Below are 14,138 nucleotides of genomic sequence, written 5' to 3' on the forward strand. Positions count from 1 at the left end.
TCCCTGAAAGAAGGTTGTGGCCAGGTGGGGCTCTTCTCCCAGGCAAGCAGCAACAGAAGTCTTAAGCAGCACCAGTGTTTGTGTTGGACATTATGAAGAATTTCTTCACAGAAAGGGTGACTGGATATTGAGTTTGGCTTCCCAGGGAGGTGGTGGATTCTCCAACCCTGGAGGTATTCAAGGAAAGACTGGATGGTGGCACTCACTGCCGTGGTCTGCTTGACAACGTAATGTTCAGTCAAAGGTTGGTTTCTGATCTCAAAGGTCTTTTCCAACCTAATTGATTCTGATTATTGGCTGTAGATGCAGTCTTTTGAGATTCTTGAAGCTGAAGGGGATGTTAAGTAGCTTAAACTCCTTGTGAGCCCTGAGGAAAAAGGGAAGTCCTGTAATAAAAAACTGGATGAGCAATTGTTATCCTCTGGATAGTGGATCCAGTGTGTGATGACTGGCTGGTGTGTGCTGGAGTCTGGGGGAGAAGCAGAATTACTTGAGGCATACATTGCCTGTATATTTTTATGCAGTTTTCATTATAATCTAAGGTACTTTAACAGCTTGCTGTTGCCAGAGGGGCAATTCCTATCCTTCCTTCTGCCTCCTTATGTTTTGTGGCTTCCCTTTGAAAGCAGCCACAGTGATCTGGCTAATAGAGGTAATCTATTTTGAAAAATTCTGGGTTGAAAAATGGTTGTTTTCTGCTGGCTTAGCTCCTTCTGCTCAGCTTGAGCTCATCTCTTCCCTAAGTTCTCTCCCTGCAGCTCTACTGCCTCAGATGAATCCTGGCTGTGTGACCACTTCAGAGGTCACTAATCAGCTTCACTGTAATGAGAGGCTTTTATGCAGCACAGTGGAAAATGAAAACACTGCTCCGTCTTTTCCTTTGCCTGCCAACAAACATTTAAAGTTTTTTCTCTGTTAAGTAACACAACACCCAAACTGTGGGATGTGTTTATAGCACTGGGATGAGTAGAAGGGAATAGGAAACACTTGAGAGGGCTGGGGAAGAAAGTGCCTGAGGACCTCTGCTCTGAATACTAACTCTGGAAAGGAAGGAGTGTGAATTAGAAATTTCAGAGAGGTTTATCAATTTCTCAGGCTAAAAATACAGTGTTATGCTACAGTTCCATGACGTTAGCCCTCTGTCAGGAAGCAGGCACCTCTGCCCAAATTTGTCTTCCAGAAACTTGTTCTGGCCTTGGTGCCACCACATTCCTTCCTGCTGGCAGAGTCATTTCAGTGATTGTACATGGAACTGGCTCCAGGAGAAAAACTGAGCCAGACAGCAGAAAAAAAAAAACCAAACAATAATCTTGTTCCCTCCAGGTTACTTTTATGCATGTTCCTGTATCTCCAAAGGAGTGCTTGGAACAGTGTAGGAGTGCTCAGGAGTCACCTGCATGGAATGAGACAGAGAGGGGACGCTGTATTTATCTGACACTACTCCAGTGTTCATTTAACTATCATTGTTTTGTGCTTGGCACTTTCACGTAACAGAGTGGCTCATTCCCTGAAGAAGTTGCATCATGAGTGAGTAAGGCAGAATTGTGGGAGCAAGGAAATATCTTCTCTGATTTTTATTGGGGAAATCGAGGCTTAGAGAATTAAACAACTTGCCTAAGAGTAGAAAGGCTGACTTGCCAAGAGCCGGATTCCAGTCTTCTGAATCACAGCCCTGTGCCTTATCCACAAGACCAACCTTTCTCTATTAGCATTTCTTTTCTCTCCACCCTGTTTTGAGGGAGGCACAGGTAGCATTGTTCTATGTCAAACAAACTTAAGAGTGTGGTACAGGAACGCTTCCAGCAGAATGACTTGAACAGCCTTTGAGTTTAACATTAATCTGGAAGCCATGAGTTTTTTGAGAATGGCTTCTTCATTGGAACCTTCCTCAGGACCAATAACCACAAAAGCTTTAACCACCAAAAGGTCTGACAGTGATTAAGTAAGACACCTCTGAGATTAAAACATATACTTCAAACAGCAAAAGGTTTCTTGAGGCATAGAGGGTTGGAAATTTCTAACCTGGCAGTAGGTGAGGCTTCAGATAGAGTGGACAAGAAAATAGGACTTAACTTTATTTTTTAAGGAGACAAGAGAGTGATTTTATTAATACTATTCTTATTCCTAGTATGATGTACCTTATTAGGGAGCCATATGCTGCAAGTGCCTTAGTGTCTGCTTAACCAGGTCAGTGACAAGGGCCTTATCTTTGATCGAAGTCAGATAGCTGGGAACAGGAAATAAAGACTTAACAGTTTGCCTGTGCTGCTCTGCTGTCACAGCCAGCTTCATTGGGCAATGCCTGAGCTGAGCACCGCTCTAGGCTTGACAAATGCCATGTCAAACTCTCAGTCCTTGGCTGTAGGAGGTTTTAGTTCTGGCTTCTTATCCCTCCTCTTTACCCTGGCTTGCCCCATGGCATTCCCTGCCAGAGCAGGGAGCTTTATTCCTTATAGCAATGTAGGTGTTAACTGTGCTAGCACAGCAGCCAGTGAAAAGCAGCAGGGTAGGACTCGTCCTTGGACTTGATAAGTGGAGAGAAATGGAATCTTAAAGCACTTGCTTTAACTGGAAGACAGGAAGTGAAGCACTGGATCAGACTGGCCTAAGAATTCTGGTATCTCGCCTCTGGCTATAGCCAAAGTCAGCTGACAAAAATAATAGTGAAGCACCTGGCTTTTGTTATGCAATGCTGCAGGAGGGGAATTCCGTCCTGTTTTTGCAGAGATCTGCATATACCCAAAGCTATGACATGTTCTTACATTTCATGGCAGTTGCTGATGAGGGTTCTGTGATTGCCAAAGCTATACTCCAATCCTCTAGTTCACCTCACTCTCCTGGGATAATCCCTGTGCCGGGGATTCCGATTGCAGCGGAGCAGAATTGCATACAGGGTAGTCAGGGACAGAGGAATATGCTCATGGTTGCATGGCTTTCTGTAAAACCTCTTTAATTTACTTAGGTTTTTGTCTTTTTCTTGAGAAGGCTTTTTGGTTTCCATAGAGTTTAGGAACATGAATCTTTTATAAAACAGCTATGCTGGTCTTAAACTAAAAGCTTCTGTTGTGCTTTTCCCTGGCCATTGGCTTATGGCTACTGCTAAAGAAAACCCATCAAGAAAACACCCTGTTTTTCATGCTGTTCTTCCTCCAGTCACTTTGTCCAGGATCTTCCAGATCTAGTCTGTGTGTTCTGATGATGGGAGCTCATCAGTTTTACACAATGAAACTCTTCACATGGCTGGTTGTCCTCTTATCACAAGTTGTTTTATTTGAATGAAGAGAGATTAAGTTTTTGGGATGCTATGAAAAGTGCAATCCATTCATATTTTTTCTTAAAAATAATATGAAGGAGCATTTTGTACCAAAGATGCTGGTGTGTATGTGAGATACCACCTCAATTTCGAACGTGCAATCTTAAGGATTATCTCAGAGTAGCCTGTTCCTGCAAGCCCTAAGAATTAGTTCAAAAGAGCTGGGGAAAAGTAGGGAATGTTTATTATGTTTTAGTCATAACACGGTATTTGTATTGCCTGGAATACTGCCCTTAATTTCACATCGGTTTAGATTGTGTACCCCACAATAAAGGTTCCCTTCTGAAGAAATCAGAAGATACTTCTGTTTTGAACCTCAGCCTCCCTGGTCCCTTGGTCAGTGTTTACTCCAGTAGTGTCATGGCCTGGAAAAATAGGTGGGAGCTAGGGATATAAACTGTATTTAGGGAAGCAACAAAACTAATTCTTTCTGAGATGCTACAGTTTTTACTATCAGAGATTTGGAAAACCAGCCTGAGGAGAAGTAAGGGAAAGTATTTAGTCACTTCATACATCTGTGCCCACAACTTGCTTTACATCCAAACTCAAAACTCACATCTACAGCTTCAGCTATCCCATGGAAATTGCACCCCTTTCCTTTTAAAAATCCTGTCCAGGTCACCTCTGTGATCTGCAGGGATGCCCTCAAATTGGGAGCATTTCTCTGGCTGTTCAGCCCTGTGAATAAAGACTTGTACAAAACTTGCCCCACAAGGTGATCAATTAAAAAACTAAAGTATCTTCTAATATGAGTTGCTGACAAGCTGATTGTTTGGATGGGGCACTTAGCAGAGAGAATTCAGGTTGTGCATTTTCCTCTTTGCTGCTTTTGTTTTAGAGCAGCACAATTTTATTTGTGGTCTCTTTGTCAGTTCATGCTTTGGGATCACGTGTGCTTGTGTAGGTAAAGTTTAGGTTTGATTTAAAATATTACATCCACTTCACTGCTTTATTATATATTATCAATCATAGGGAATCCAAGAAATCCCTGAAGACGTACAAGTCCAGTCTGAATTTCTTATACTTTCAGGGCACTGCTGGTTTATATCTTTTGTGTTGTTTTGTTTTGGCTTTTTTTTTGTGGGAAAGAAAATAAGAAATTACGTTCTTCTGGCAAGAAACTAACCCACACTCATGGAATTTTTTTATCGTAACATCTGAATAATGTATTTTTTTCTTCTCTTTAATCATCCAAGGCTAATGTCACAGACATTTTGGTTATCCTGTGTTCTCCCTAGGATTCTTCTACTCCAATTTCAGTTATAAGTTTGACAGGGGTACACCAATCCTACCATGTGACAAACCATGAATCTTTAATGAGGGAAGTTTTGCTTGTGGGGTGGAGAAAGATAATTTTTGTTTATAGGAAATATGAGGATAGCTGAGCAAAACTAAGGTTATAAAGAAAAGTCCTGTTGAGATGGACTACAGAGGAGGAAGAATAATAAGCATTTGGCAGCCTCTTCTGCTTAGTTACATGGCTTAGTGTATGAATTTGCAGATAATAGAACAGCATTTTCAGCTGTGCTTCATTTCTGTACATGCCAATAACCTTAGCTTTAGAAATAGGATAGCAGGCGAAAAGAAGCAAAAACCTATTGGTTTTGTACCTCACTTGAGTGTTCTTTCAGGCTTTTCTTATTTTATTAATCTTTCTTTTTCAGGGATGCTAATTGATTAAACTGCATTTTCACATGGGACAGTTTATTCCACTCCCGATTAAAGATTTAAGAAAAAAAATTTAAATTTTGTTGTTAACTAAGGAGTCTTGCACCACAGCTAGGTGTGGCCTTCCTGTTCCTTTGTGTTCCTCTTTTTTCAGATGTTTTTTTAATTTTCCCCCAGATCTGTCTGTTACTGACCTCTCCACCTGATCCAAACTTGGGGCTGTTCCCAGTGTTCCTTCACCTCTTCTCGCTGTGTCGGTGCCAAGCTGGGATGGATATTCAGGATCTGGGATGCTCTGAAGGCTTGGTAGATTTAGAGCTGGTCATTGTGACTAAATCAGCTTGTTGGTGATTAGTTCTTACCTTACCTGCAGTGTTGGTCTATCCCTAGTGTACAGCTTAGTTATCGAATCACAGAATGGGCTGGAAAGGGCATTCAAAGCCTGTCTCGTTCCAACACCCCGCTTTGGGCAGGAACAGTTTCCACTAGAGCAGGCTCCTCCAAGCTCCATCCATCCTGGCCCAGAACACTTCCAAGGATGGGGCATCCCCAGCTTCTCCGGGTGGGCTTGTTCCACTGCCTCACCCCGCTCACGGTAAAGAATTCCTTATCAGTATGTAATGTAACCCTGCCCTGTCATTTCAAGCCATTCCTCCTTGTCCTGTCGCTACAGGCCGTGGTAAAAGTCTGTCCTTGTCCGTCTTATAAACCCTGTAAGGGGCTTAGGTAGGCGCTGGAAGGCTGCAGTACAGTTTTCCCTTCTCTGGGCTGACCATCAGGCTCCATGCAACCGAGAAAAAGATGGGTAAGGAGAGCGCTTGGTGTCTCGAGGCTGGGAGAGCGGGGGGTGTAGGAGCGATGCTCTGCGAGGGTGAGGCTATGGAACGAAACAGGCTCTCGGTGAAATCAGAGCTGAACTTTTTTTCTCTGTACTTTGGGCCGCCGGGCAGGAGCGGAGGACAGCGCTGTGCCCGGAGCGGGGTCTCGGAGCGGCGGCGGTGGCGGGCGGGGCGGGGTCGGGCGGGGGGCGGGTCCGCCCCGCCCCGCGGCTCGGCGCGCACGTCCGCCCGCCCCACGGGAAATTCCCCCTGAAAAGGGCGGCGAGCCCGGCAGCCGCGGCCGTCCGTGAGTCCCTGCGAGGTGTGCGGGCCCGGGCCGGAGCCCCGCGGCGCAGAGGCCGGAGCGGAGCTGTCAGCATGGCCGGTGAGCGGCGGGGATGGGCGGGGGGAGCCCCCGGGGCCGCTCGGCTCGGGTGTTCGCACCGCGGGGCTACAGCAGCCGTGGGTTGTTGGCGTGAGTCGCGGTGGGATCTTACGAGGCTGTTCTATTTCAAGCGGATCTCTTAAGTCTTAAAATTGTGGAGTGGAAGCGGTTGGGTGTTAAATTAGCGCGGGGGTCTCGTGTTTGGGCTGCAGGCAACAGGCTGGAGGTTGGGTGATGCTCATCAGGATCCCGTTTACATCGGAACTCGGCTGTGAGAATGCAAATGAATGAGAAATAGTGATGGCACAAATGCAAAGTAATGCAGATAAGGGATCGCGCTTTGAGTAATTGCAACAAAAAGCACAATAAAGTTTCTAGAGGCTAAATTAGACCGAGTTCGTCATCCTTTCGGGAGGCGTCTCTCTGGTATCTTAGGATTAAAAAAAAAAACCCTAAATTTAAAACTTGGCTATACTAATTAGAATAGTATTTCTAGGCAAAGCTGCTTTTCAGAACCTGAGTGTGTGTGTTCTGTTCCCACTTAGCAAGCTACGAACTTTCACTCCTGATAAATGTACGTGTGCTAACAATCGACGTGGAGAAAAAACAGCCGGTGTTGTGCTTTAAATGTTAGGATGTATTTTAGATTGGCAACAGTGAGGAGAGAGAAGTTTCGGGTTTTTTTTTTTCTTCGCGTCTTTATTTTCAGTGTAATTAGGAAGCAGATAAGGAATTTTTTCAGCGGGGGAAGTTTATAACTTCCTGGTATTAGCTAGCTTTTGTCGTGTGCTTTTTTTTTTTTTTTTTCTTTTAGTTGCCGTTTTGTAATGTAACACGATAGTAAAGAGGAAGTTAATGAGCGTTGTTTGGTCTCTGTTAGAATTTGTGCAGTTTATGGGGCCGTAGGTAAATTACTGCGTTTCCAAATCAAATCCTGTTAGGTTTCCAGTTTCTTCTACTTAAACCGGGGTGTGCTGTAACAAAGCTTTCACTATCCTCCCTCTTTGCCTGAGGTGTTGCAGAAGGTTACAAGTGGATAGATTCTTGCTTTTTTAGAAATGACAAACTTAGGGCCACCAGGGATTTGTTCAGAGCAGTGACATCAGAGTTAAAGGGTGACACTTCTCCCAGCCGGGTCTCATTGCAGTCACCTCGGGCCGGAGGGTTTCGGGTGATACTTTCACATCTTCCACAAAGACCCGCAGCTGCTTTGCTTTCACATGCAGATGTCGATGGAGAGTCTGTTCACCGGGCACCCTGGCTGTGCAAGAAAATGACAAATTGGGCAGTTCCGCCAGAGTTGCTTGCTTGGAGCAAAGGAACGAGACAGAACCCTTGAGCGGGCTGTCACTTTGCTTGGTGGCAGCGTGTCACGCTTCCTCCCTCATGGCACAGGCTGTGTTAAACTTTAAAACATGGGTTTCTTGTCATGGAGAGGTCTGATGGAAGTCTGCTCCGAGTTTTAGGGGTTGTCCTTTTGTTCCTCTTTGTATTGCTCAAAATGTGAGAATAAAACACCCTTTAGTTCTTGGATGAGCATAACTGGCTGAACTCTCAGAGCTGTCACTGCTTCTGCTTCTTTGCTTCTTTTCCTTGCTGAACTCTCAGAGCTGTCACTGCTTTTACCTCTTTTCCTTGCATATATAATTGGGACACTTGATCTCCCATATTCTCTTTAAAATTATTCAGTGTTGTATTCAAGGCAGGAGGGGGGAAAAAGCAATTCAATAATAAGAGATTGACAGGCAGGTTATAATGTGTAGCGCAACATTTCTACTGCTAGCATGTGTATAGGCAATTAGAATTAATTACAAAGACAAATTAAACTCTTAAGAACGTAGATGAAGGATTAGCTAATTTTTTTTCTTTTCTCCTATTTCAAATGCTTTATGGAGTAGTTGTGGGCAGGCAGGTAATAAATATGAGTAGCTATGCATTTCTCTTCCAGAATTAGTGAGAGTTTGGGTTTTGGCGTATCTCAGATTTGTTTGACAAGCAAAGTGAGACCTGAGGACAGGTCTGTAGTGACTGTGTGGGAGCTAACAGACCTCTGTGTGTGTGTGAGAGTAGATTGTGAAATAGTTAAGCCGTGCCACTTGACAAGCACATTGCTGATTTACAGAAATAGGGAACACTGGACACTCATCTGCAGGGTGTTGGTAATGCCCCTCATCTGCACAAACACTTCCGTGTGTTTCCTCTCTACACAAAAACGTGATGACACTGATAATCACAGCAGAGATGATAACGTGATTCTTGAATAGAGAGAGAGGCAGCCAAGACCAAATGAAGTTTAATGTTTAATCTCTGGAGGCTGCCGCGTCACCGAGCTTTACTTTCCCACAAGCACACCTGCTGCCGAGCAGTGGGTTTACCTTCAGTCACATTTGCTTCAACCACAGCCCTGTAAAGATCACTGAGCCCAGAGTTCTATAATCAAGGGCTCTTGAGAGGTGAGAAAATAGCCCTCTCAAGAGAATATTAATAGAACATGAAGGGAAATCGTTGGTTAAAGCAGCAAGTGTTAAAGACCTCGAGTGACTGCGCTCTTGTAGTTTCGAGTGGCGAGGCTCTGGCTAGTTTTGACAAATACGAAGTCTGTGGGTGTCCTGCACGTCTGCTTAGCAGCTATGTAAGCATGAAAATCTCCCAGTCAGAAGATTAGTAGGCACTTTGCTGTAATGTCATTTTAACTTGTAAAACAGATTTTTAATTTAGTATATGGATACTTGTGTTTGTGCTGATCAATGCAATAGCATAAGTAAATTGAAGTGTGAAAGTTAAAATAGCCATACACAAATGTGTGAGTGTGGTTTTGTGAGAAGCTCAGACTTCTGCTCTCCCTGAAACCAGCTTTACATCATTTCTAGGCTTTTTTGTCATCAGTGCCTGCCTTCCCCTTCCCTTTTGCTGGACTTGCTTGTTTTCCAGGATGAGAAAATATGCAAAGCTCCTCTAAAGGAGAGTTAGGTAGAGAGTGGGGAAGTATCCAGAAAAGGGATCCTGAGTAACTGCACCTTGACTAGTGGCTAATTTGTATTTAACGTGACAGCTCATGGCTGGTGATAAGAAAGGTATTTAAAATCTACCTGATGGGAGGTGATCAGTTTAGAAGCTGCATTTTGACTGACTGTTAGAAAGGTCTGTAAAGAGTCCTGAACCACAGTTCCCAAAGGTTTTGACCTCAAACACAGTCTGAAGTGGAAGTGCACTGTGCTTTTGAAGGTTTTGCAGAGGCTCCCATTGTTGAAGACCATCCCTGCACAAGAGCTGCTCTCACACGGTGGTGGATGCAGTTCCACCGCTGCCTGTAGGTGTGTGACAGATAAATGTGCTTTCAGGTCAGACTGAGGTGATGTCTCAGATGCTGTTCTTTCCATCCATCCCTTCTCTTCTGCTCTTGATTACTTTATCTCTTAGGTTATAATATTTTCCTACTTCGGGTATGAACTGCTGCAGCGCTGGAAATGTTTTGCGATCAACAAATCCCAGGGATAAAGTTCAAGCCTTGTGTTGGTAGGGGTGCCTATACCATTGTAGGTGCAGCAAAAGAGAAGCCTTTATTATGGAGTTAGGGTTGGAATCCACCTCTTTGCCAAAGCCTGTGTGCTGTGGACTCACAGGCAGCATAGACCTTGGGCAAAAGGAAGTAGGGGTTCTTTTACCCTTTCAGCACTTTCAATATATTTAATAACTGTTTTGCTTATTATGTTGAAGTCCAAGCGCTTTTTTTTCAGTGCTGTGCCACAGGATATTGTCTATCCTGTTTGTTTGTGATGCTCAGCCTTGCTTGAGGAGGATGCCATTATATGAAGATGACAGAGAGCTCAGTAGACATTTCCATAAGCTACGTTCTTCTGATCGTGTAGCACTGTGATGATTCAACTTCACCAATATTTACTCAGCCTCTGTTTGTTTTTCACATGCCATCCCACTGTTGTCACTGTTTGATTGACTGTCCTGTTTGATGTTCTCAGTGAGATATATTAAATAGCTTGTTACTGTCAGGCCATAAAACATCACTTGAAAAGTACTTAGACTCTTGCTAAGTTCATGTCTTTCTAAGCCCCCCATTTAAGAGTTCTGCTGTCTCTTATTCTCATCTGTCACTCTGTGTTTTCTGGAAACCTCCCTTCTGACAAATGCCCAATAGCTTTTCTGAGGTTTCATTGTCTGGGGAGATACTGCTACTAGAAACCAGCCCCATGGGAGATGGGCAGCTCAAAATGTAGAATTCAATACGAGCAATCAGGTATTTTTTGGGCTCACAGAGATAGTATTCCTCCCAGTAGGGTGGGGTTTTTTTTGCATAATTTGAATAGTTTCTGCTGCACTGTGATAGGAGCTAAATCAATCTATTCTGAGCAAACATCTTCACTTTCAGAGGATGCTTAAGAGAGCACAGCAGTTGACAGCACCAGTTCTTGGAGAGGACAGCCATTCTTAAAACTGCATTATTCCTAAAAATGTTAAGCATTCCCTCAAAATAACGATTTGGGTTTTGTTGTATAAAATCTTCTTTCATCGGACACGTCTTCTATGATGGTTATAAGAAGCTACATTCTAGATGAAATGGAGAGAAGGGTGTCTTTTTTTGCTAATTACTTCCGTGGCACTGGTACCGTGGATCCATCCAAATCTGTTCTCTCCCCTTGTACCTTCAACATGTCCATGTACATAAAAATAGAGTAGATTTTCTGATAAGGTAGACCAAGTGGAAAAATGGTAATGTGAATCAGGAGTCTAGAAATTCTAATTCTTGCATCTTCTGCTGCTTTTTAAGCTGTACTGTGTCCTAACATTGAAAATATTTTATTTTTAAGGTGGCCCTGAGCCCTACATTGAAATATTTGAGCAACCCAGGCAAAGGGGCATGCGTTTCAGATACAAATGTGAGGGAAGATCAGCAGGCAGCATTCCAGGAGAACACAGTACTGAAAACAATAAGACCTTCCCTTCCATCCAGGTAAACACCGCTTTTATCCGGGAATTACCATTGCCCACGTTACCGTGGTGCTCGTAGCTATGTGTTGGACTCTGCACAGTAAATACAATGCTTTTCATCTCACGTTCTGGGATTCTTTCCTTGGCATGCAAATGGAGTTGCTGCAGAGTGGGAAAAGTAACTTGCTCCTGGTCACGAAAAGATTTGGTTTACAAAAAGAGGAGAAGGTGCAGAGGTGGTTTACAAAGTACTGCTAGAGGGGACGCAGTGAAGACTCGAGGTCTGGGAGCCACTCATTAGCAGCTTTCTCTGTATGCACGTTTGCTCTGCTTTCTTAGTTAGGTGACGTGGGTTTGGTTTTACGGTTTGGACTGCAGCACAGATTTTGGGAGAGCGTTGAAGTAATTTGCCTACAGAACGTGGAAAGGCTTTGAAACGTTGCTGGGCACAACATGAAAGAAGGCGCTTCGTACGAGCGAACGATCGCCCGTGATGCGGCAAATGGGCTCTGCAAAAGACACCAGCGTGAAGTGTGTGAAGTCAGAACTTAAAAATGAACTGAGAAGGGGGAATTGTGTCCTCAGAGCATCTGCAGTGATGATGAGTTGGGTGGTTGCACCATGGGTGGTGGGTTGGGAAATCCAGAGTGAAGGGATTCAGAGGAGCCCGGAGAGCTGCGATTAAAGCAGGGACAAGGACAGAGACAGTGGAGCTGGAATGGAACCACTTGGGCAATAGGTTAGACAAAGGAGACCCCTAGACAGGTAGGGTAAGGTAATAGAATTTCAGGTCCCCTATCTGATGTTTGAGTTGCCAGTATTTCCTTGATCTCTTTCAGTTTGGAGGAAGTCTGTCAGAGCTGAGATTAGAGGAGAAAGCTTACATTTAAATGGGAAGTTAGTTACGAGCGCTTGCCATCCTCCTGCCCAGGAACAGAGGCTGTGTATCTGTGTTTGCAGAGTGTGCAAGTATAAAAAAAACAGTGTGGAGCCCAAAAATGGAGTCTTTGGAATCACAGCAGGAAGTGAATAGAGAAGATGTGAAATATGACAAATATGAGATGTTTTATGCTGAGGCACAAAAGCCCTTTAAGAGGGAAAGTTTGAGAAGGAGAGTGTTGGCAGTCATGTGTTGAGCAGCAGAGTGAGTCTATTGCATAAAGCAACTGTGGAAGCTGGTCCAGCCCTGGAGCCAGAATTTCTAAGGGAAGAAGCAAAGAAGGTTTCCCTTTGACTATCAGAGTGCCAGATTTGGTTAGGGAATGCAGGAAATGGAGATGGTGCCAGACTCATTTTTTCAGCACTCTGCCAATTGAACAAGGAACTGTGTGGGCTGTTGGCAAGAGTAGAGGCTTGCACAGACTCTCAGCCTAAGTCTGTGTCAGGGCACAAGCTGAATGGGCTGAATCAAGCCTTGATTCCTCTTTTCTTGGACTGTGCTGTACATGAAGTCCAGGCAGAACCCAAAGGGGAGGTGGGACATGGGTACGTGACTATGCAAGCCTGGCCAAGTTTGTTCTTTTGAAAGGTGACTATTGATGACAGAGCTGATTGTACTGATAGCAGGTGATTTCTAGGTGAATTCCTGCCTCCCTGAAGCCCGTGGGAGGCTTTAGTACTGATTGGGTTCCAGGGGAGTCCCCTCTAGAGATGGAAATGTGAAGAGAGGGGCCAGGAAGAGATTAAATTTCATGGTGTGGTTATGAAGATGAGCATCAGGGGGGAACTGGGGAACCAGAAGCAACTAGATTAGGCTTCATGTTCATGGGGCTGGGTGTGAAATGAGGGAGAAATGATGTAATGGTTGAAGAAAGTGAAGGAGCAGTGGAAGTACCATTTAAAGGGTAAAAAGTAACAGTGGCTTGTATGAAGACTGAATAGAGCAAAATTGGAGATTGATGCAAACAGATGATTACAGGTAAAAGAGCACAGTTCAAGTCAAAAGGTTTGAGGTGTTGACTAAAAAGGATTGTGATGGATCCTTGGAGTTTCAGGAGGAGGAAAGAAAGGGAAGGAGAGGAACTGTGGAAGTGGAGGAGGAAAGCTCACCTCTGCACAAATGTGTGCCTGAGCAAGTCTTGTATTTGCTTTCAAGTTTTTATGTGTCAAGCAATTTAGGCCAAACTGTTTTTCCTCCTTTTTTTTTTTTTTAATTTTACACTCCCCCACACTTGGTGACTTCACTGGTAGCCCTGTGCTTGAGGTTGCTTTTATGCACCTGAGAAAGAAGCATTGAATTAGCTGATGACTGCTGTGAAAGCTCTGGTAGGAGCTTGAGACTTTGGTACTCCCCCAGCTTGAATGTAATATTGAATACTCATCTGAGAATTAGTTGGGAAAAAACCCAACAGCTTCAGAGGGGATTGTGTCATGCTGTATCTGTTAAGATCCTCTTTCACTCCCTAGTGTTCCGTGCACAGGTAAAATCCTCATCCCTGAGGCTTTTTGAGTTTTTTCCCCCTAAAATCCTTGGAGGCAGACTTGTTCTTCAAGTAACATTTCTGTATGGTCACCTGCATAGCTCCGGTGTTTCTTCCATAGAGCATTTCAGGATAAAATTTATTTTCTGTAACAGGTGGGGACTGATACCTAAATTCTTGAAAATACCCTGCTTTTTTTTTGTTGTTTTTTTTTAGATTCTGAACTATTTTGGAAAAGTCAAAATAAGAACTACACTGGTAACGAAGAGTGAGCCCTACAAGCCACACCCTCATGATCTGGTTGGAAAAGACTGCAGAGATGGCTACTACGAAGCTGAGTTCGGGCCAGAACGGCGAGTCCTGTCGTGAGTAATGGTGTTGCATGGGACTTTGATTAATTATGCAAGTGATTTGCTAATCTTGTGTTTTAAAACTCATACTAATGATTAAAATAGCAATTAGAATGCTGTCTTTGCTGTAGGTTACTAATCCATCTCTGGGAACTTCCCTTGGAAGTATTTCCTTCTTTTTTCAATGCTGCACTTGTGCTTTTTCTTTCCTGTTGTCCTTTTCTTTATCCATTCTCCCAA

General features: G+C 43.9%; 1 protein-coding gene across 1 annotated transcript in view; it reads left to right on the forward strand.

The window, feature by feature from the left end:
• The first annotated feature begins 6,101 nt into the window (after window positions 1-6,101).
• Window positions 6,102-14,138, forward strand: part of REL (REL proto-oncogene, NF-kB subunit) — a 29,383-nt gene continuing 21,346 nt past the window's right edge. Inside the window, exons 1-3 of the mRNA XM_005525515.3 lie at window positions 6,102-6,184; window positions 11,008-11,150; window positions 13,765-13,913. Of these exons, the coding sequence (XP_005525572.2) occupies window positions 6,178-6,184; window positions 11,008-11,150; window positions 13,765-13,913 (299 nt within the window). The 5' untranslated portion in view covers window positions 6,102-6,177. The remainder of the gene's footprint in view (window positions 6,185-11,007; window positions 11,151-13,764; window positions 13,914-14,138) is intronic.

The sequence above is a fragment of the Pseudopodoces humilis genome, chromosome 3 (assembly GCF_049639895.1).
Source record: "Pseudopodoces humilis isolate 2021_Gansu_Grassland_sample_001 chromosome 3, ASM4963989v1, whole genome shotgun sequence".
Lineage (NCBI taxonomy): Eukaryota > Metazoa > Chordata > Aves > Passeriformes > Paridae > Pseudopodoces > Pseudopodoces humilis.